Source organism: Trachypithecus francoisi, unplaced genomic scaffold (assembly GCF_009764315.1).
Source record: "Trachypithecus francoisi isolate TF-2019V2 unplaced genomic scaffold, Tfra_2.0 Lachesis_group10, whole genome shotgun sequence".
In the NCBI taxonomy this organism is placed as follows: Eukaryota; Metazoa; Chordata; class Mammalia; order Primates; family Cercopithecidae; genus Trachypithecus; species Trachypithecus francoisi.
This window is the reverse complement of record NW_022681455.1, coordinates 67,600,474-67,624,192: the sequence shown is the minus strand read 5'-3', so window position 1 is coordinate 67,624,192 and position 23,719 is coordinate 67,600,474. Positions and strand designations below refer to the sequence as shown.

Below are 23,719 nucleotides of genomic sequence, written 5' to 3'. Positions count from 1 at the left end.
TTTTTTAAAAATTATTTTATTTATGTGTGCATTTTATAAGCAACTGATTAATTTAAACTGAAAAATGATGAAGTAAAGGCCTACAGCTCTAAGAATCATTTCTAGGCTGAGCAAGGTGGCTCACACCTGCAATCCCAGCACTTTGGGAGGCTGAGGCAGGTGGATCACCTGAGGTCAGGAGTTCAAGACCAGCCTGGCTAACATGATGAAACCTTGTCTCTACTAAAAACACAAAAATTAGCCAGGTGTGATGGTGGGTGCCTGTAATCCCAGCTACTCAGGAGGCTGAGGCAAGAGAATTGCTTGAACCTGGGGGGCAGAAGTTGCAGTGAGCTGGGATAGTGCCACTCCACTCCAGCCTGTGTGACAGAGAAAGACTCTGTCTTAAAAAAAAAAAAAAGGTCAAGAATCATTTCTATATTCATTAAACTAACATATGTTAATGAAAAAATACTTTTGCTTTCCTAATTTTTTTTTTTGTTTTTTTGAGAGAGTTTCGCTCTTGTTGCCCAGACTGGAGTACAATGGTGCGATCTCAGCTCACCGCAACCTCCACCTCCTGAGTTCAAGCCATTCTCCTGCCTCAGCCTCCAGGGTAGCTGGGATTACAGATGCACGCCACCACGCCTGGCTAATTTTGTATTTTTAGTAGAGGCGAGATTTCTCCATATTGGTCAAGCTGGTCTCCCCTTCCTAATTTATAGCAGCATATTTTCTTCCAAAGCCATCATATATATATTTAAACACATTATGGAAACTCACGACATAAAGGATATAAAGAAAGAAAATAATCAGGAATAAGTTAATTCAGATGTACATATTCAGAAAACAATATTGAGGTTAAAGAAGATGCGACTTAAAAATCAATACAGCGTCCTTTTCGTTCCCAATCTCCATATCGGGTAGGTTCTGGGCCCCTGGGTCCACCTTTTTCTTTGGTCACTGGATTAACATCATCTGGAAATTCTAAGGAAAATGAGATATAAATAAAGCAGTTAATGGAGGCAGGAGAGGCCTTATAGTCAATCTTATTTTGCTTATTTATTTATTTATTTATTTATTTTTGAGGCGGAGTCTCGCTCTGTCGCCCGGACTGGAGTGCAGTGGCCGGATCTCAGCTCACTGCAAGCTCAGCCTCCCGGGTTTACGCCATTCTCCTGCCTCAGCCTCCCGAGTAGCTGGGACTACAGGCGCCCGCCACCTCACCCGGCTAGTTTTTGTATTTTTAGTAGAGACGGGGTTTCACCGTGTTAGCCAGGATGGTCTCGATCTCCTGACCTCGTGATCCGCCCGTCTCGGCCTCCCAAAGTGCTGGGATTACAGGCTTGAGCCACCGCCGGCCTTATTGTTATTTTTTTGAAACAGAGTCTCCCTCTGTCACCTAGGCTGGTATTGCAGTGGCATGATCTGGGCTCACTGCAACCTCTGCCTTCTGAGTTCAAGTGATTTTTCTGCCTTAGCCTCCTGAGTAGCTGGGATTACAGGCACATGCCACCATGCTCATGTATTTTTAGTAGAGACGGGGTTTCACCACGTTGGCCAGGCTGGTCTCAAACTCCTGACCTCAAGTGTTCCGCCCGCCTCGACCTCCCAAAGTGCTGGGATTACAGGCGTGAGCCACCGAGCCTGCCTATGGTCAATTTTAAAGACAGGTTTGCATGATAGGCTAGATCTTAGTAACCTGGTTACCATGCAGTCTTTAAATGAACTGTAAATGTGATTCTTTTTCCTGAGTTTGAGAAGAGAATACAGAGTACAAATTCATAAGACTTGAAAGGTCTTGAAATAAGACTCCTTTGAAGGAATCACTTTGACTTAATGCCACAGTTTTCTGACCAGTAAAATGGGGAGAACAATCATACTTCCCTCACTGTGTTGATAATTAAACAAGGTAATACATGTAAAGGGTTTAGCGTGATGCCAGGTACATAGGAATGTCAATTAATCTTAGCTAGAGAATTACTGTTCCTCATCATAGGGTTTTGGCTTCAGCAACTGTTTGGCTGGTACTGCAATTTATAATCAATAATAGTAATTATTATTCTTAATACTATGTGTTCATAGTAGGAATCCCCGTCACAAGCCAGGCTCAATTCTCAGTACTTTATGTATGCTAATCCATTTAATCTTCCTAACAATCCTATGGGACAAGAACAATTATTGTTCCAACTTTACAGACGAAGAAAATGAGCCACAAAGGGTTAAGAAAGTTGCTCCATATCACACAGCTTCTAAGTGATAAAACTGACTTTGAATTCAGACATCCTGGCTGCAGTCTTGCTCTCAGCCCATACACTGTACTGCTTTATATATGGAAAAAACAGGAGAGGAACCAACTATTAGAGCCCTAATTCTTTGTTTTGTTTTGTTGAGATGGAGTCTAGCTCTGTTGTCCAGCTGGAGTAGTGGAGTGGTGTGATCTCAGCTCACTGCAGTCTCTGCCTCCTGGGTTCAAGCAATTCTCCTGCCTCAGCCTCCTGAGTAGCTGGGACTATAGGCGCGCACCACTATGCCTGGCTAATAATTGTACTTTTAGTAGAGATGGCGTTTTACTATGTTGGCCAGGCTGGTCTCAAACTCCTGACCCCAAATGATCCACCCACCTCGGCCTCCCAAAGTGCTGGGATTACAGGTGTGAACCACCGCACCTAACCCCTAATTCTTTGTGTGTGTGTGTGTGATGGAGTTTCACTCTTATTGCCCAGGCTGGAGTGTGATGGCACAATCTCGGCTCACCGCAACCTCTGCCTCCAGGGTTCAAGTGATTCTCCTGCCTCACTCTCTCAAGTAGGTGAGATTACAGGTATGCACCACCATGACCAGCTAATTTTTTGTATTTTTAGTAGAGACAGGGGTTTTACTTTGTTGGCCAGGCTGATCTTGAACTCCTGACCTCAGGTGATCCACCCGCCTCAGCCTCCCCAAGTGCTGGGGTTACAGGTGTGAGCCACTGCGCCCAGCCGCCTGGCCCCTAATTCTTAAACTGTATCTATTTATTTATTTATTGTGGCCACCCTCCCAACACTTCCCATTCCTTCCCAGATTTACATTATCTTCAGCAATTATCACTAATTTCATATATTTTTAAAATGTACTTTGACTATTGTCTGTCTCTCCCACTAAAACATTAAGCCTCATTACGGTATAATTTTTGTGTGTGTTTTATCCATTGCTGTTTCAGTGGTTGGCTCACAGAGGATACTTAATACGTATCATATGAATGAATGAAAAGATTTATTTTTATCCTCATGGCAACCCTGTGGGCAGATAGTTTCATTCATTTATTCCACTATTACTCTGCCAGGCCCTATGCTAGGTAAAGGTAGGGTGAGGGATACAGTAGTGACCATGCAATAGAAGGCCCCTTCCCTCATAGGGCTTACAGAGTACTGAAGTAGGCCAAAACAACAACAACAACAATAAAAGGCAAACAAATACATACAAGAATAACAAACTGGCAAGGCTTGAAAGGGAAAGTGCAAAGTGCCTATCATCTCAGTTTCTTTTCATAACGGCATTCTAAGGCAGGTATTAGGAGGAAACTGAAACCCAGAGAGTAGAAGCCTCTGAGAGCTCCAGTTCAAACCCAGATCTGCTTTATCCAAACCCCTTGGTTACTTAGGTCTCTCTTACATTCAATCCCTAGAGAAGTCGTTATACTCCTGAGACACAGACCAAAAGGCAACTAGACTTTTGGGGGCATGGGTGTCACATTCCCTCAAGGTGGGTATTCTCTGCTGAGGTTGTCATCATAGCTACTTACAGATGTTTAAACCTGTTCCGCTGAGGAAGCACATTGCTTGGACTCTGGGAGAAGGTGTAGGGACCAAGGAAAAGCTTCCCCCTTGCCCTCTGAAGGTTTGCCAAAAATCAACTGACAAAAGACAGATTACTAGAAGAAAAGGTATACGGCTTTTATTTTATCCTGCATAGCACGGGGGAACTGCAGGAGAATGATTACCCAAACTATATCTCTTTAGAAAACTAAAGGATCTTCACCAAAATCATAAAGCCCCTCTCTAGGCAAAAGAAAAAGGATACAGAATTTACCCTGAAAATTTTTCAAATATTCATTCTTTTATTCTTGTTATATTATGAATAAACTGTCTCCCATACTCATCATCATTCTGTTTTCATAGGAAGTCCATGCTTTACTGCAATGCAAGTTGGCTTTTTCCTCCTCTAAGAATTCCCCTGAAGGCCTCTCTAATGGAAGTTCTTCTTTCTCACATATCTCTGTGGCTCACTGGATGTCTTAGTTTGAGCTGCCATTAACAAAATAGACTAGGTGGAGTAAACAACAGAAACTTATTTTCTCACAGCTCTGGAGGCTGGTAGACTGAAATCAGGGTGCTAGCATGGTTGGTTCTCATGAGGGCTTTCTTCCTGGCTTACAGATGGTCACTTCTTGCTGTGTCCTCACATGGCAGAGAAAGACAGACAGCAAGCTCTCTGGTATCTCTTCTTATAAGGGCACTATTCCCACCATGAGGAGATTTCCACCAGCTTTATTAAAGTATTGTCTGCTTACAATAAAATTCACCCATTTTAAGTACACAGTTCAGTGAGTTTTAACAAATGTTTACAGTCATGTAAATAACACAAAGTGTAAAACATTTCCATCCCTTAAAGAGTTACCCTACTCTCATGATCTAAACCTAATTATCTCCCAAAGGCCCTATCTCCAAATACCATCACCTGGGAGGTTAGAGCTCCAACAGATGAATTTTGGGGGAACATAATTCAGTCCACAGCACTGGGGAAGAAAGAACAGGTCAAGATGTCCCTGCTCCTCACTGCTATTTCCAGCCTCTCATTCTAACGCCACACCTCTATAGCCTTTCCTTTTTGGAATTCTATACCATTCACTTGTCCAGTGCTTTTCTCCAGTCTTATAATAAACTCAAAGATTCTTCTGTCTTCTCGGATGGGATCAATATCTGGTTCATAGTTCCATCTCCCTCTCCCCATCATCCCTAATATCAACATTCACATTAGTAAATCATCACACATCGAGGCCACAGAGGTCACCAATCTCTTTCCTGATGACTTTCACATCTACTTCTGCTGTCCACTGGACTTTATTATTTTTTGAGTGTGTTCCTTTTCCAAATCCCACACTCTTTTGGGCACTCTTCTTTCTGACCACACCTTCGTATCTTTCCATGTCTCTTCTTCCTCACATTTGTTTAACCTAATTTTTGCCCTTATAATAGCCTACCGTTTTCTGAAATTTTTTGTTCTCACCATTACCACCCTGGTTCCTGCTCTCAGTGTCCCATTTTAGAACTAATGCAACAGAAACCCTTTTCCACATTATACTAAGTGAAAGGAACCAGACACCAAAGACTACATATTGTAGAGTTTCATTTATATAAAATCCTAGAAAAAGCAAAACTACAATGATAGAGAACAGATCAATGGTTGCTGGGAGGAGGTGGGGAGAGGATGAACTGCCTTGTGCCTCTTTAGGGGACAGAACTATTTTACACTTTGTGTGGTTTCCATGGCTGTAAACATTTGTTAAAACTCACTAGCCGGGCGCGGTGGCTCATGCCTGTAATCCTAGCACTTGGGGAGGCCGAGGCGGCGGATCACTAGGTGAGGAGTTTGAGACCAGCCTGGCTAACATGGTGAAACCCCATCTCTACTAAAAATACAAAAATTAACTGGGCATGGTGGCAGGTGCCTGTAATCCTAGCTACTCAGGAGGCTGAGGCAGGAGACTCGCTTGAACCCGGGAGGCAGAGGTTGCAGTGAGCCGAGATCACACCACTGCACTCCAGCCTGGGCAACATAGCAAGACTCCCCCATCTCAAAAACAAAAACAAAAACAACAACAAAAACAAAGAAAACCTCACTCAATTGTGTATTTAACATGGGTGAATTTTATTATATGCAGACTATATTTAATAAAGCTAATTAAAACAACCTCTATCCAAATACATTTCCTCACTGCTCACTGCATAAAGCCCTTACACTGTAACCTGGGAGTTCAGGCCCTCCCAGATTTGAGCCGAACCTGCGTGTCTAGCTTTATATTCAATTAATTCAAGCCTGTTCAACCCACAGTCCATGGGTTGCATGTGGCCCAGGATGGCTTTGAATGTGGCCCAACACAAATTCGTAAACTTTCTTAAAACGTTGAGTTGTTTTGTGTGATTTTTTAAAATTATTTTTTATTTATTTTTAATTTTTTTTGTTTAGCTCATCAGTTATTGTTAGTGCACTTTATGTGTGGCCTAAGACAATTCTTCTTCCAATGCGGCCCAAAGAAGCCAAAAGATTGGACACCCCTGTATTAATCGAATATACATATAATTTATGTTGAAGCCAAAGAAGCCCATTAGCTGTGTCGTGTAAGTGTTAATGTTCTATAGCCTCTTTCTCTTTGACCATAGCTTTCTCCAGTTATTTTGAAACGTCTCCTCACCACACCTTATCTACTTATAAAAATTTTACTTTTCCAGCTTGGCATGGTGGCTTACACCTGTAACCCCAGCATTTTGGGAGGCCAAGGCAGGTGGATCACCTGAGGTCAGGAGTTCAAGACCAGCCTGACCAACACAGTGAAACCCCTTCTCTACCAAAAATACAAAAATTAGCCAGGCGTGGTGGCAGGAGCCTGTAGTCCCAGCTACTTAGGAGGCTGAGGCAGGAGAATCGCTTGAACCCGGGAGGTGGAGGTTGCAGTGAGCCGAGATCGCACCATTGTCCTCCAGCCTGGGTGACAGAGCGAGACTCCAACTCAAAAAAACAAAAAATTATTTTTCTTCAGACCCCAGCTCAAAAGTTATCTTTTTTGTCGACTTTTCTCTGATCTTTTTGTGTATCTCTCATGCTAGTTACCACATGATGTCCTGTTCATCGTTATTTACATTATCTCATATTCCTTTCTTATTCATCTTTATATCAAGCAGGGTGCCTAGCTACAAATATTTTCCTTTATGATTTTAATAATGAAATCTACTCTTTTCAAAGAGACAACCTACACAGTTTTCTTAGAATAAAGTATGTATCAGAGGCAGGGAGACAAGACTAGAAGGAAGGAAACAAGGAAGCAGAGAGGTTTGTTATGAGACCAGTGGAGCTAGAGACAGCTTGAATTTGGGCCTTACTGGTAGGAAGAGTAAGAGGGAATAAATTTGAGAGATGTTAAAAGGGTAGAAGCAACAGGTCTTGGTTAGTGATCAGTCACAGGAGACAGGAAGAGGCAGGAGTGAAAGATTATCCCCAGATTTCGGGCTTGGGTGACTTGGTAGATGGGGTGGACTACAAATCCAGAAGGAAGAGGAGGATATGAGGTCGGGTGGGTAGGAGGGCTGAAGGTGAGTTGGAACAATGGGTATAGGATGACTTCAGTTTTAGAAATATTAATTTTGAGACTTCTGGAATACGCAAAGAAAGATAATCAGGAGGCAAATGGAGATAGGAGAGTGATGCTCAGGAAAGAGGTGTGATTGGAGGTAAAAATTATGAATCACCAACACACCGGTGATACTTCAAATCATTTTAAGCCGGGCGTGGTGGCTCATGCCTGTAATCTCACCACTTTGGGAGGCTGAGGTGGGAAGATCGTTTGAGCCCAGGAGTTCAAGACCAGCCTGGGCAATGTAGTGAGACTGTCTCTTAAAAAAAAAAAAAAAGAAAGAAAGAAAAATTAGCCAGGTTCGTGCCTGTAGCCCCAGTTACAGGAGAGGCTGAGTAGTGAAGCCCAGGAGTTTGAGGGTGCAGTGAGCTGTGACAGTGCCACTGCACTTCAGCCTGGGTCACAGAGTGAGACTCTGCCTCAATCAATCAAATCATTTTAGGGAAATATGAAATCTCCCTCGGAATGCTTAGGGGGCTAAGAACAGAGGCCTGGCAAATACCCACATCTAGGTGTTAGGGAGAGGCAGAAGAGCTCAAAAAGGAGCCCAGGAAGAGATTAATGAAGAAATAGGGTGAGAAACTAAAGAAAGCATGCCAGGAATGGTGGCTAACACTTGTAATCCCAGTACTTTGGGAGGCCGAGGCAGAAGGACTGCTTGAGCCCAGGAGTTGACACCAGCCTGGGTAACATGGCAAGACCTCATCTCTACAAAAAAAATTTTTTTTAATTAGGTGAGCATGGTGGTATGTGCCTGTGGTCTCAGTTACTCAGGAGACTGAGGCAGGAGGATAGTTTGAGCTGGGAAGGTTAAGGCTGCAGTGAGCCATGTGTTCATGCCACTGCACTTTAGCCTGGGCAACAGAGGAAGACCCTGTCTCAACAAAACAAAACAAAACAAAACAACACACACAGACATACAAACACAAAAAAATGAAACTAAGGAAAGCATAATGGAAATCAAGGCAGGAGATTTCCAGAAGCAATAGTTAACACTGTCAAAGGTTGTGGATTGTTCAAATAAAACAAGGATTGAAGAGCACCTGCTGTATTTGGTGATGTTTGTCAGAAGTTTCTAAGGGATGGTAGGTTCAACATGAACTTGAGTAAAACAAGACAGTTGAATGCCTACCATTGTGTCAAACAGATGATTAGCTTTTGAAATGTGCTGGTTTTTGCTTTTTTTTTTTTATTGTGGTAAAATAAATATGACATAATATTTCTCATTTAACCATTTGTAAGTGTACAATTTGGTAGTATTAAATACATTCACTGCCAGGCGCAGTGGCTCATGCCTGTAATCCCAGCACTTTGGGAGGCCGAGATGGGTTGGTCACTTGAGGTCAGGAGTTCAAGACCAGCCTCGCCAACATGGTAAAATCCCATCTCTACTAAAAACACAACAATAAGCCACTGTGGTGGCATGCCTGTAATCCCAACTACTCGGGAGGCTGAGACAGGAGTATTACACGAACCTGGGAGGCGGAGGTTGCAGTGAGCCAAGATTGTGCCACTGCACTCCAGCCTAGGTGAAAGAGCGAGACTCTATCTCAAAAACAAAAACAACAACAAAAATACATTCACAGGGTTGTACAACCATCACCACTATCCATAACTAAAATGTTTTCATCACCCCCACAATGAACTCTGTACTCACTAAACAATGACTTCCCTCTTAGTCCCTGGAGTCCCTGATCACCTCTATTCTACTTTCTGGCTCTACGAATTTGCCTATTCTAGGTACCTTATAAAAGTGGAATCATATATTTGCTCTTCTGGGTCCAGCTTATTTCACTAAACATAATTTTTTCAAGGTCCATCCATGTTGTAGCATATATTACAATGTAATTGCTTTTTATGACTGAGTAGTTTTCCACCGTATGTATATGCTACATTTTGTTTAACCATTCATTTGTTCGTGAACACTGGGTTGTTTCCACCTTTTGGCTACTGTTAATAATACTATGAACATAGTTACAGAGATACCTGTTCAAGTCCCTGCTTTCAATTCCTTTAGCTACACACCTAAGAGTGGAATTGCTGGGTCAAACGGTAGTTCTATGTTCGATTTTTTGAGGAATGGCCATACTGTTTTCCACAGCGACTGCAACGTTTTACATTCCCACCAGAAATGCCTGAGGGTTTCAATTTCTCCACATCCTTCCCAACACTTGTTATTTTCCATTTTTTTCTATTATATCCAGGTGGGTATGAAGTAGTATCTCATAGTTTTGATTTGCATTTCCCTAATGATAATGACGTTGATGCTGAGCATCTTTTCAAGTGTTTGTTGGCCATTTGTACATTTCTATACCTTCTCTGGAGAAATGTCTACTCAAGTACTTTGCTATTTTTTATTTTTATTTTTTGTTCTACACACATACATGTAATATACACATATTATATATTTGTTATTTATCATACCTCATTATTCATATAGCAAAACATGTAAGTTAAGACTCAAGTGTTTTGCTATTTTTGACTTTTTGTTGAGTTATTGGAGTTCTTTATATATAAATATGTATACATTATATATATTGTGGTTATATTTATTATACCTCATTATTCACATAAGATCTTCTTTGATACAAATAATGTAACCTTCTTTGATACAAATAACATCATTTATTTGTATCAAAGAAAGTCTCAACATATATTTTGTTATGTGAATAATGAGGTATAATAAAACAAACACAAGCATATACCTGTCAGAGTCTTGAAAATCTTTTTTATTAAGAAACCTACATGTGTTGATGGATGGTGACTGTACTCATTGTTGAAATATGCTTTATTACTACAGAATTTAAGCAATAACATATTTCTTTTCTTTCACTCATTTTCTCAATAACTGAAACACTTTCCTTGATACTTCAAAAACTGAGAGGTACTTTATTATGCTTACTTTCCAGTGGTTCTTTCTCTAAATGGGAATCCTCTGGTGCATCAAAACGACCTTCTGGTAACTTTGGCTTCTTAAGGGACTGTTTGACAAGTTCAGACTTTCCTCCTTGAGAAGAACTTGTTTTCCTCAGAGAATGACACAGAAGGGGTGATCCTAGAAGAGTGGAGATAATAGAAAATTAGGAGCTTTTCATTTATTCCACTTTAAACATTTATAAAATTTTATTTATTTGTTTTTAGTTCATACATTCACATTTCTCAAAGTTCAAAAAGTACCAAAGGATGTGGAGTGAAAATTCTTCCTTCCTGTCCAGCCATTTCCCTTTCTGGAAGACCACCAGTTTGAAAAGAAGGGCTATGAAATAAATTAGTTAATCGTTATCAATATTGCAGAAACCTATATTAAAACATTAATTCCTATCTGAAGCAATGTCAAAAAACCAGGAGTTCAAATATTAAGAGTAACTTAGTACAAACTTTTCAATGACAATATTTAGTATTCAAATCTCTAAAAGTCAGAAGTGGCTACATTTAAATCCTAATCAAGGTCCTCTTTTTCTGTCAACTAAAATTTTAAGAATACATCAAGTTGGGCACGGTGGCATGCATCTGTAGTCTCAATTACGCTGGAGGCTGAAGAGGGAGGATTGCTTGAGCCCAGGAGCTCAATTCTAGTCTGGGTAACATAGTGAGACCATGTCTCTAAAAATACATTGTTTTATGGGGAAAGAAGTCCCTATTTGATAAATGGTGCTGGGATAGTTGGCAGCTATGTGCAGAGCAATGAAACTGAACCCCTATTTGTCACCACATACAAAAATTAACTCAAGATGGATTAAAGATTTAAATGTAAGACCTCAAACTGTAAGAATCCTAGAAGAAAACCTAGGAAACACTATTCTGGACATTGGTCTTGGGAAATAATATATGACTAAGTCCTCAAAAGCAACTGCAACAACAACAACAAAAAATTGACAAATGGGACCTAATTAAACTAAAAAGCTTTTGTAGAGCAAAAGAAACTATCAACAGAGTAAACATACAACCAACAGAATGAGAGAAAATATTTGCAAACTATACATCTGAGAAAAGTCTCATATCCGGAATCTATAAGGAACTTAAAACAATTCAACAAGCAAACAACAACCGCACTAAAAAATGGACAACAGATATGAAGAGACACTTCTCAAAAGAAGAAGTCATACAAGCGGCCAACAAACATATTTAAAAATACTCCACATCACGAATTAGTAGATAAATGCAAATTAAAATCATGAGAGACCATGTCACATCAGTCAGAATGGCTATTATTAAAAAGTTAAAAAACAGCAGATGCTGGTGAGGCTGTAGAGAAGAGGGAATGCGTATATACAGCTAGTGGGAATGTATCTTAGTTCAGCCACTGTGGAAAACAGTTTGGAGATTTCTCAAAGTACTTAAGGCAGAACTATCACTTGACCCAGAAATCCTGTTACTGGGTATATACCCAAAAGAAAACTACTCATTTTTCACACCAAAAAGACACATGCACTTGTATGTTCACTGCAGCACTATTCATAATAGCAAAGACACAGAATCAACCTAGGTGCTCCTCAATGGTGGACTGGATAAAGAAAATGTGGTACATATATACCATGGAATACTATGCAACCATAAAAATAATGAAATCATGTCCTTTGCTGCAACATGGATGCAGCTGGAGGCCATTATCCTAAGTGAACTAATGCAGAACAGAAAACCAAATATTGCATATTCTTACACATAATTTTCTAATTCTACAGAGTGAAACACTGGATACTCAGGAACATAAGGCAACAACAGAAACTGGGTACTACTGTGGGGAAGAGAAGAAGGGGATGCAAGAGTTGAAAAACTAACTTTTGGGTACTATGCTCATTACCTGTGATGGGATCATTCATATCCCAAATTTCAGCATCACACATAAACCCAGGTAACAAACCTGCACATGTACCCCCTGAATCTAAAATAAAACTGGGATTTTAAAATGTACTGGGTGTCTGCAATGTGTAAATGAGATCATTTTTTTTCTAGTTTCTAAAGAGAGTTGAACTTTCAGTGCTATGAAAGTTATACAAACCCTCATCGAGATAATATTCATAAGGGAAAAACCACAGGGAAAAAAGTGATCTCAGTGTTAGGGGTTTTCAGCTTCCTAAAGAAATTGCTTTAGAAGCAGACAAATTTGGGTACAAGTTCCAGCTACACCCCTGTGGCAAGAAGAATAATGGCCTCAAAGATAATCAGAATCCAATACCCAGAATCTGTGAACAGGTTTGGTTACATGGTGAAGAATTTTGGTAGCAGACAGAATTAAGGTGGCTAAACACATGACCTTAAAATAGCGAGATTATCCAGGATTATAGGGTGGGTCAATGTAAACACAAGGGTCCTTTAAAAGGGAAGAGAGGGTTGGAAGACAGACCAGATCCGATGTTGCAGGCTTTAAGATGGAGGAAGGGGGCAAGCCAAGGAATGTGGGCAGCCTCTAGAAGCTAAAAGAGAGAAGGAAATGGATGCAACTTCCAGAAGGAACACAGCCTTACTAACTCCCTGGTTCCAGTTCAGTGCGACCCCTTCCAGACTCCTGACCTCCAAAACTGTAAAATGTGTTAAGCCACTAAATTTGTGGTAATATGTTATAGCAGCAATAGGAAACAAATGCAACCACTTACTAAGTGTTGGATGTTGGTCAAGTTACCCTTTCTGTTTCCTTTCCTCGGAATAGAAAAATCACAGTACCTATCACATGAGATTGCTGAATAAATGGGACAATTTATGCATTTAGTATAGTGATAAAGAGTATTTATTGTTATTTCAATGGAATTATCTGTAAGCCCTTGACAGCATTACATATGTTTTTTCACTACACATATTTTTCTCATATTCTAGTCATCACTACCTAACCCAACCTCGTTTATAGACACAAACACATGCATACTAGTGGTTAAGATAAATGAATAGGTGTATGTCTGTGTATGTGTACACACTGAGTAAGTGCATCAATAACTTGAGCCTAACTCTGGGATGCATAAGTTAATTTGCGTAAGGGTTTCTGGTGAAGAACAGAAAACTGGATCTTGGGGAAAGCAATGAGTAGTAAAGTGTAAGTTAGAGAAACTGGTCCCTAATATGACCTTGCAGACTTCTGAAAGACTATCTGTAGAAAGAGGGTTTACAAGGAAAAGTTGAAAGACTAGTTTTCTCAAGGAACTCTGAGGCCATTGGAAACATAAGCAGAACTATTTTTGTAGTCAGGTAACAGTGTGACAGAACACAGGGGAAGATAATGCCCCTCATTTCTGTACAGTACAATATAAGATGGGACACAGTGCTCCTTGGTACCTACAGGCTTTACAGCTTCGAACACAAGTGTGTGCACATCAGCCTGCCAGGGGTGTTGGTAATGAAGCATATACATGTAGCTTTAAAGGCAGACCATAAGAAACAAGGGCGTGTCAGATGAGGAGCTAAGCCCAAGGACCACTCCTGTTAACTCTGCCTATTAAATAGTAGGTGTTGAGCAATAGTAACTGTATTCATGTTAGTATTGCATTTTGGCTATCAGCAGACTTCTGACTACCTCGACTACATGGGAAAGAGCTGGCAAACTTAAAACAAAAGGCTCTTGTAACAACATCAGGAAATAACAACCATAAAGCCCATGTCTTCTACTTCAAGGGGTGGTTTGACTTTATCCAAACCTAGTTAGAATTGTGTTTACATGGACATAACAGACAAGAAGAAAACCTTCTAAAAGAAGAAATAATAAAAGCAAAAGAATGACTTTCTCTTGCACACACACACATATACAAAAACAACACACAACCCAAAACTTTTCTCTGGTACTTTGACAAATCAGAAATGCCAAAACTCTACAGTCATAAAATACCTAAAAGGGTAAAACAAAACCAAACCCATTCTAAATCAGAGATAGAACCTTTATGAAAGTAAATAATGATAAACTGCAAACAGTCCAGTGAGGTAAACACAAAGTCAACTGGCTACACTTTTCATGTCTTACTTTTTTGAGACAGAGACAAGAAAATTAGCCACCACACCCAGCTAAGTTTTTGTATTTTCAGTAGAGATGGAGTTTCACCATGTTGACAAAGCTGGTCTTTTTTTTTTTTCAGAGTCTCACTCTGTCCCCTAGGCAGCTAGAGTGCAGTGGCATGATCTCAGCTCATTGCAACCTCTGTTTCCAGGGTTCAAGGGATTCTTGTGCCTCAGCCTCCCGAGTAGATGGGATTACAGGCACCCACCAATACACCAAGCTAATTTTTGTATTTTTAGTGGAGATGGGGTTTCGCCATGTTGGCCAGGCTGGTATCAAACTCCTGACCTCAAGTGATCCGCCTGCTTTGGTCTCCTAAAGTACTGGGATTACACGCGTGAGCCATGGTGCCCAGCCTTCTTGTGTCTTTCTTGCCTACAGCTTGGGATATAGAGCTTTCACGACAGCAGGGAGATGACAGTCTCTTAAACCCAAGCAAACAGAAAGCGTATTAGAGGCCAGGACTCTGGGAGGCTCACAGACTGAGAAAAGAAAGTGAACCAGAAGATTTTTGTTGTCTTCTGAAATAGGGTCTTGCTCTGTTGCCCAATCTTGAGTATAGTGGCGCAATCATGGCTCATGGTAGCCTTGATCTCCTGGGCTCAGCCTCAGCCTGCCTCAGCCTCCTCAGTAGCTGGGACTACAGCGACGCATCACCATGCCCAGCTAATTTTATTTTTTGTAGAGATGGGGGTTTCACCATGTTGCCCAGGCTGGTCTTGAACTCCCCAACTCAAGCGATCCTCTTGCCTCCCAAAGTGCTGGGATTACGCGTGTGAGCCATCACATCCAGTTGAAAGATTTAAAACATAGATAAAAACCACCTGGGGGATTTTGTTAAAATGCAGATTCTGAGTAGTTCTAGGTGGGACTTGTGATTCTTGCATTTTAACAAGCTCCCAGGTGATGATTATGATGCTATTCCAAATAGCAAGGAACTAGAAGACAGTTAAGGAAGGAAAAGTGTCTACTTTAACCTTGGTTCTGAGTGAAGATGTGAAAAAAAGAAGCCCCTCTGAGATTTTGAAGCCACTGGCTGACCCACACCTGTGTTTAGGCTTAACTACACACTAGCTGCATCTTCCAAAAATCCCTATGCATCTTTTTTTTTTTTTTTGAGATGGAGTCTTTCTGTCACCCAGGCTGGAGTGCAGTGGTATGCTCTCAGCTCACTGCAACCTCCGCCTCCCGGGTTCAAGTGATTCTCCTACCTCAGCCTCCTGAGTAGCTGGGATTATAGATGTGTGCCGCCACGCCCAGCTAATTTTTGTATTTTTAGTAGAGACAGGGTTTCACCATATAGGCCAGGCTGGTCTTGAACTCCTGACCTCAGGTGATCCACCCACCTTGGCCTCCCAATGTGCCGGGAGTACAGGCGTAAGCCACCACACCTGGCCAAAATTTTTTAATGTATTATTTTATATTCTGAATCCTGTATACAAAATCTTTATTGTCCCACTGTTCCATTATATAGTGATTCTACTGACTTGTTTGTGATGGCTTTGTTTCCTTGAATGTTTTTCTGGGATTCTCTCTGTGAGAATTCCATGAGACATATGTGGAGAGTTATTTTTCTTGAGAGGATTTGCATCTGCAAATCCGTGCCCACCAGCCTAATCATTTTTCATTGTCTCTTTTTGCTTACTTATTTTTGGTTTTGCAAAAGTTTTTTTAGGCCAGGCACAGTGGCTCACGCCTGTAATTCCAGCACTTTGGGAGGCTGATGCAGGCAGATTACTTGAGGTCAGGAGTTCCAGACCAGCCTAGCCAACAAGGTGAAACCCCATCTCTACTAAAAATACAAAAAATTAGCTGGGCATGGTGGCTGGCGCCTGTAATCCCAGTTACTTGGGAGGCTGAGGCAAGACAATCGCTTGAACCCAGGGGGGCAGAGGTTGCAGTTAGTGAGATCACGCCACTGCACTCCAGCCCAGGTGAAAAAGCAAGACTCTGTAAAAAAAAAAGAAAAAAGAAAAGAAAAAGAAAGAGAAAAAAGAAAAAAGAAAAATGATTAGGCCAAAAAAAAAAAGAAAAAGAAAAGAAAAACACGGAAATTCAGAAATAACAAATCTAAAACTCAATAAAAATGCCAAAAAGCTGCCCAGGCATTGTGGCTCACACATGTAATCCTAGCAATTTGGGAGGCAGAGGCGGGTGGATCACCTGAGGTCAGAGGTTCAAGACCAGCCTGGCCAATCTGGTGAAACTGTATCTCTACTTGAAATACAAAAATTAGCTGGGTGTGGTGGTGGGTGCCTGCAATCCCAGCTATGCGGGAGGCTGAGGCAGGAGAATCACTTGAACCCAGGAGGCAGAGTTTGCAGTGAGCCAAGAATGCGTCACTGCACTCCAGCTTGGGCGACAGAGTGAGATTCTGCCTCAAAAAAAAAAAGGAAAAGAAGAAAAGAAAGAAAAAGGCCAAATAGCAGAATAAATACAATTGAAAAGAGAATTTATGATCTGGAATAAAGTTTCAAAGAAATTATACAGAAAAAAGCACAGAGACAAATAAATAAAAATAATGAAAGATTAGCTGGGCATGACTGCATGACAGTGGTGCCTATAGTCTTAGCTACTCGGCAGGAGGCTGAGGTGGGAGTATGGCTTGTGCTCTGGAGATCAAGGGTGTAATGAGCTATGACTGCTCCACTGCTCTCTATCCTGGGTGACAGGGCAAGGCTCTCAGAAAAAAGAAAAAAGTGTTCCCAGAAGTAAAGTGGGAGATAAGAATAGAGAGAAAATGCTTTTATATACAGACTATACAAAAGATTAGTAGCATATGCTTTATAGGTTTATCAAAATCAAATCCCATCCAACATACACATACCTGTGCATGCATGTGCGCACACACACAGACCCAAGAGTCTGAACAGAGGAATGTAATTATATCAGTAATTATAATAAGGGTAAAGAGACTATCAGTGCAAAACAACAACAAAAAAACCCAATACAGACAAACCAGAAACCAGCCATATGCTGTTTATGTGAGACGCATCATTTGCATGTTTTTTTAAAAAAAAAAACCGGCCGGGCGCAGTGGCTCACGCCTGCAATCCCAGCACTTTGGGCCGCCGAGGTGGGTGGATCACGAGGTCAGAAGATCCAGATCATCCTGCCTAACACGGTGAAACCCCGACTCTACTAAAAACACAAAAAATTAGCGGGGCGCGGTAGTGGGCGCCTGTAGTCCCACCTACTCAGGAGGCTGAGGCAGGAGAATGCCGTGAACCCGGGAGGCGGAGCTTGCAGTGAGCCGAGATCTCGCCACTGCACTCCAGCCCGGGCGACAAAGCGAGACTCTGTCTCAAAACAAAACAAAGCAAAACAAAACAAAAACCACGGAAAATGGAAAAATAAGATAACAAGAAAAAAATGAATGAAAGATAACATAATTTACAATGTGAAAATAATTTTCAATATATTCTTCATTTTTTAATTGATAAATATTACATACATTTATGGTGTACAGCACGTTTTGAAATATGTATATATTGTGAAATAGCTAAATCAAGCTAACATATGCTTTAACTCACATACCTATCAATTATTTGTGATGAGAAAACTTAAAATCTACTGTCAACAATTTTCAAGTATACATTGATATTAACTATAGTCACCATGTTGTACAATAAATATCCTTTGCATAACTGACAACAAAGAAGATCAACAATAAGCAGTCTGAAAAGACTGAAAGTGTTCCAGCCTGGCCAGCATGGTGAAACCTCGTCCCTACTAAAAACACAAAAATTAGCCAGACGTGGTGGTGAGCACCTGTAATCCCAGCTAGGAGGCTGAGGCAGGAGAACTGCTAGAACCCGGGAGGTGGAGGTTGTGGTTAAGCAAGATCACACCACTGCGCTCCAGCCTGGGCGACAGAGCAAGACTCTGTCTCAAAAACAAAAACAAAAAAGACCAAAAAAAGACTAAAAGTGTTGTAAAAGCCTTTGGTAAGGTTACTATAAAAAAACAAGAGAAGGCAAAATAAATAATATGAGAAAAAGAGAGCACATAATTATATGGAGAGCAGAAAATTTTGAAAAAATACCAGAAACTTTATGCCTATACATTGAAACAATACAAAATGAAAACCTTTCCAGAAAAAGTTAACTTACCAAAACCTACTTAAGAGAGGAAACCTGATAAATACAGCAATAACCACCGTAGAAGTTAAACAAGTAATTTAGTCTTCCTTCGAAGAGAAAAGCAGGTCTAGACAGTTTTGCAGGTGAGTTGCAACAAACCCTCAAGGAATAGATAATTCCAATCTTAAACAAAATCTAACAAAGAAGGGAAAAGGGTAAGTAGAATCCTCAATACATTGTATGAGGCTAGAATAACCTTTTTTTTTTTTTTGAGACGGAGTCTCGCTCTGTTGCCCAGGTTGGAGTGCAATGGCCTGATCTTGGCTCACTGCAACCTCCGCCTCCCAGGTTCACACCATTCTCCTGCCTCAGTCTCCTGAGCAGCTGGGACTACAGGCGCCTGCCACCATGCCTGGCTACTTTTTTTGGTGTGTGTATTTTTAGTAGAAACAGGGTTTCACCGTCTTAGGCAGGATGGTCTCGATCTCCTGACCTCATGATCCGCCCGCCTTGGCCTTCCAAAGTGCTGGGATTACAGGCGTGAGCCACCGTGCCTGGCCTTAGAATAACCTTAATATTAAAACCAGGGAAAGCTGGGCGCGGTGGCTTATGTCTGTAACGCCAGCACTTTGGGTGGCCAAGGCCGGCATATCACGAGGTCAGAAGTTCGAGATCAGCCTGGCCAAGATACGGTGAAACCTCGTCTCTACCAAAAATACACACATACAAAAAAGTAGCCAGGCGTCTCTACCAGAAATACGAGGTTTCACTGTATCTTGGCCAGGCTGATCTCGAACTTCTGACCTCGTGATACGCTGGCCTCGGCCTCCCAAAGTGCTGGCATTACAGACGTGAGCCACCGCGCCCAGCTTTCCCTGGTTTTAATATTAAGGTTATTCTAAGGCCAAAAATACAAAAATTAGCCGGGTGTAGTGGCATGCGCCTGTAATCCCAGCTACTCGGGAGGCTGAGGTGGAAGAATCACTTGAACCCAGGAGGCATGGGTTTCAGTGTATAAGAGAAGAAAATTACAGGCCAATTTCTAAAAAAAATATAAGCACAACAAATACATTATATTAAAAAATATAATCACTATGATCCTTTGGAATACTTTCTAGGAATGCAAGTGATTCACTATTAGAAAAATCTGTAACTTACCACTTCAACAGATTAAAGCACAAAATGATAAACGCCTCAGTAAGATGAAGAAAAATCAATTCAGTAAACTTCAAGATTTACTCATCATTAAAAAACAAATACAAATACATAAACAAAAACAAAACAAAATCCCAAAACTCTACACAGAAAGGGACTTCCTTAACCTGAAATGGGTATAACTGTAGCTACTACCACATCTTTTTTTTCATGTTCCATGAAATTTTATTTCACAAAGGCTTGGACTCTGAAGACCCACAGTTACAGATCACTAAATCCAGTAAGTAAACGTAAATCCAAAATAAAGAGTTCTAACAAAAAAATAAGAAGGTGATTGTTTTGTTTAAAAGAACAGAGTTATTTGGGAGATAGCTAGAACCGTTCCCTGAGGATTCATTTATAAAACATGCCTTAAGAGTTATTAGGAGATGGTGACTTAAACAAAAAAAGTAGCAGTTTTATCTAAATGACTGCAATATCACACCTTAATGATAAAATACAAATGCATTCCCTCTATAATCATAAACAAGATAAGTACGCTTGCTGTCATCACTTCTAGTCAACATGGTGCTGGAAATCTGAGCAAGGAAAGAAAAACAAAAGAAAAAGATATAAGGATTAGACAGGGAGGGCAGGGGGCACGGTGGCTCACACCTGTAATCCCAGCACTTTGAGAGGCTGAGGTGGGTGGATCACTTGGCTAACATGGCAAAACCCCATCTCTATAAAAAATGTAAAAATTAGCCAGGCATGGTGGTGCACATCAGTAATCCCAGCTACTTGGGAGGCTGAGGCAGGAGAATCACTTGATATCAGGAGGTGGAGGTTGCAGTGAGCAGAGACTGTGCCACTGCACTCCAGCCTGGGTGACAGAGCAAGACCCCTTCTCAAAAAGAAGGATTAGACAGGGAGAAACTAGACTGTCACCATTTGCAGATGATATGAATGTCTACGCAGCAAAGTCCCCAAAATCTGCAAAGTAAATTACTTAAATTAATAAGGTAATTTAGATACAAAATCATTAAGCATCAGGTTTCTATACATAAACAATAGTCAGAAAATAATAAGATTTATTACAAAGTTATGGTTATAGTTATCAAGACAGTATCAGCACAGGAATAGACAAATAGGTCAATGGGACTGAAAAAAGAACCAAAAAATAAACGTATGCATATATGTATAAGTAAACTTGATTTATGATGGCTGACATTATATCATTAAGGGAAAGGTCCTATAAATACATGAATCCGGGACAAGTGTTTGACATGAAAAAAAATGAAAAATGGTTTCCTGCCTCACACCATACACAAAAATCAATTCCTGGTAGAATAAAGGCTTAAATGTGAAAAGCAAAACTACAAACTTTTAAGAAGAAAATATAGGAGACTATGTCTATGACTTTAGAGTACAAAAGGGTTTCTTAGACAAGACCATAAGGTAGTAACAATAAACAAAAGGATCAAGACAAAATTTTACAGATAAAATTATAAACGTTTATTAAGATACCTTTTATATCGAAGCTGCATGATTGTATATGCAGACTCATTATTCTATTCTGCCTAGTAGTGACAGAAACAAACCACAAATTGAGATATTTGACACCTACATAACTAAAAAAGGTTTAGCATACAAATACTTGTAAAGAATATAAACAAGAATCTGTTAAGTAAAAAGGCCAGGCGCGGTGGCTCATGCCTGTAATCCCAGCACTTTGGTAGGCCAAGGTGGGTAGATCACCTGCGGTCATGGCAAAATCCTGTCTCTACCAAAAATACAAAAAATTAGCTGGGTGTGGTGGCGGGCGCCTGTAATACCAGCTATTTGGGAGGCTGAGGCAGGAGAATCGTTTGAACTCAGGAAGCAAATGTTGCAGTGAGCTGAAATCTTGCCGTTGCACTCCAGCCTGGGCAACAAGGGTGAAACTCCATCTCAAAAAAAAAAAAAAAAAGAAAAGAGAAAAAGGTGTTTCACAAAAAGTTGATATTTGAAAAGATGTTTTACTTCTTTAATCAGAGAAAAGCAAAATCACAATGAGGCGTCATTTCATCACCCTGTAGGCAGCCAAAAATAAAAAACTTAGACAAAATTAAGTTTTGGCAAGTTTGTGGAACAACACAAACTCTAATACACTGCTGGTAGAAGTGAAAATTGCTATAGAATTAGAAAATGCCGTCACACTTTGGCATCATATTGTAAAATTGAAAAGACCTACACCATACTCCAGGAATTCCACTCCTTCCACTAATGCACAAATAAGGTACACAAGAATGTGTAGCAGCCAATCCTGGTGTTTCTAGAATTACTCAAATGTCCTTTGAGAAGGGCATTGGAAAATGTATCATAGGTTCACACAGTTGAATGAATACAACCTCATACATCAGTGTGGATCAATCACAAAACACAGCGTCAGCTGAAAAAAAAAATCAACAATATGAAACCATTTATACGAAGATTTAAAACACCATTGCGCAGGTGTATCAGGAAGCAGCACAGAGAGACCTCCTTGGCAATGGAGACTATTTCTTAAATTGGGGGATGAGTTCATAGATGCTGGTTGTGCTTTATAGCTTACATGTGTGCTACATACATATATATGTGTGTGTATATATATGTATGGAATACTTCATAATTGTTTAAAACTAGTTAAAGGGAGATGTTGAATGAACCCTACAAAATTTTAACTTTATTACCTTGAGGTTTGGATAATGTGGGACTTTCATTTTCTGTATTACTCATTTCTGGACTATTTAAAACTTATACAATTATGTAAAATGTTTGTATTTGGGGAAAATGATTGCACAAAGGAAAACAAATTGCACAGAAATCCGGAGCCATTTATTATGAGGGCAATAATTATTGTTTTCAACTTACATAACTTCTCCACGTGTCACAAGTTAAAATTGTGTTTTGCATAGTCTGGGCTGCTAACTGAATCATCTTGAGAAATATTTCCAACCACAATGGGTTTAAAAATGTTGGTTTTACTGAAAGCATGAATGCTTTTTCTGTACGAACAATTCCTGGCTTCATCTAATTTACGTTATACTTATTTGCCTTTGGCTCACTTCTGCACTTTTCCCCGTTTTTAAAAGATAAACTGTAAACTGCCACAAATCCTGGACCAGGAGCGCGGATTCCTGTAAATAATGATGTAAATAAATAAGTAAATCAATGACTCCCATTCCCAAAGGGCCTTCTTTTCCATTTTTCTCAGGGGCATCAAAGTGCGGTGTGCCCTGCGAGCTCCCACAGGAAAGACCCGGAACGTCTGTGGTCCTGCTGGGCCACCGCGTGCCCGGCAGGAAGCAGACGACCGGGCGGGGGTAAGGGCCTTAGCGATTTTCTCGCTCTAGTCCCACCCGAGACCCGAGGCGCTGCAAGGACCTGCCCAGGCCACGGGGTGGGCGTCTCGGCGGGAGAAGCTGGGCAGCGCTTGGCACCACCGAACGTCCGGGACACATGCGGCTTCCTCCGCTGGAGGCTCCTCTCTCCGCGCCTGGGCCTTCACGACCCCTCCCGCGACCTAGGCCCCGAGGCCAGGTGCTTACTTGCCGCTCTCCACGCCGTGGCCGAGACCCGGTTAAGCAACCCGGGAAGCCTTGATACGGTCATGGCGCCGACTCCCTGAGCCTCCGCGCAGGCGCAAAGCAGTAGGGGGAGGAGCAGCCGGCAGGATCCGGAGCCTTCCTGCGGAGGGCGGGCCCTCCGTGGCCGGCTTTAGAAAAGGAGTTAAGAGTCATTCCTAGGCTCTTTCGCCAAGAAGGGCTCAAGCTACCTTGAATCTCGTGTTAAAACGCCAAATCCTTGCTGAAGTTAGAAGAGGGAATAATTACGTTCATGCCTGTCAGTCTAAGCCGAAAGGTCCTGTGGAAGATCCCTTTTATAGTTTACAAAGATTGAGCGCCTTTTACTCTCTCACTCATGTAAAATGCTTCTTTTACCTAATTCTCCCTGTTTTGTGTTTTAAATCTTTGTTCAGTCAGCTCCTAGTTGGGCCATTCTGGCCGACTAACCAGATGATATGAAAGGCGACATTTTTGAATGAGGTGCAGAGCAAGAGAAGGCTCTCCATCCGGGCCAGGATCCAGTGCAAGGAGCTCTGCCACTTGACCCTTACATCCTAACAGCTCTAACAGT

The 23,719-nt window shown here is 41.1% G+C and overlaps 1 protein-coding gene across 1 annotated transcript; it reads right to left on the bottom strand.

Moving 5' to 3' along the window:
- Positions 1 to 23,229, bottom strand: SDHAF4 (succinate dehydrogenase complex assembly factor 4). The gene is made up of 3 exons (XM_033217587.1): positions 23,131 to 23,229; positions 10,272 to 10,424; positions 1 to 966 (listed from the first exon to the last, which is right to left on the bottom strand). The coding sequence occupies exons 1-3, from the start codon at positions 23,192 to 23,194 to the stop codon at positions 857 to 859; spliced, it is 327 nt and encodes a 108-aa protein (XP_033073478.1). The 5' UTR covers positions 23,195 to 23,229; the 3' UTR covers positions 1 to 856.
- Between the last annotated feature and the right edge of the window lie 490 nt (positions 23,230 to 23,719).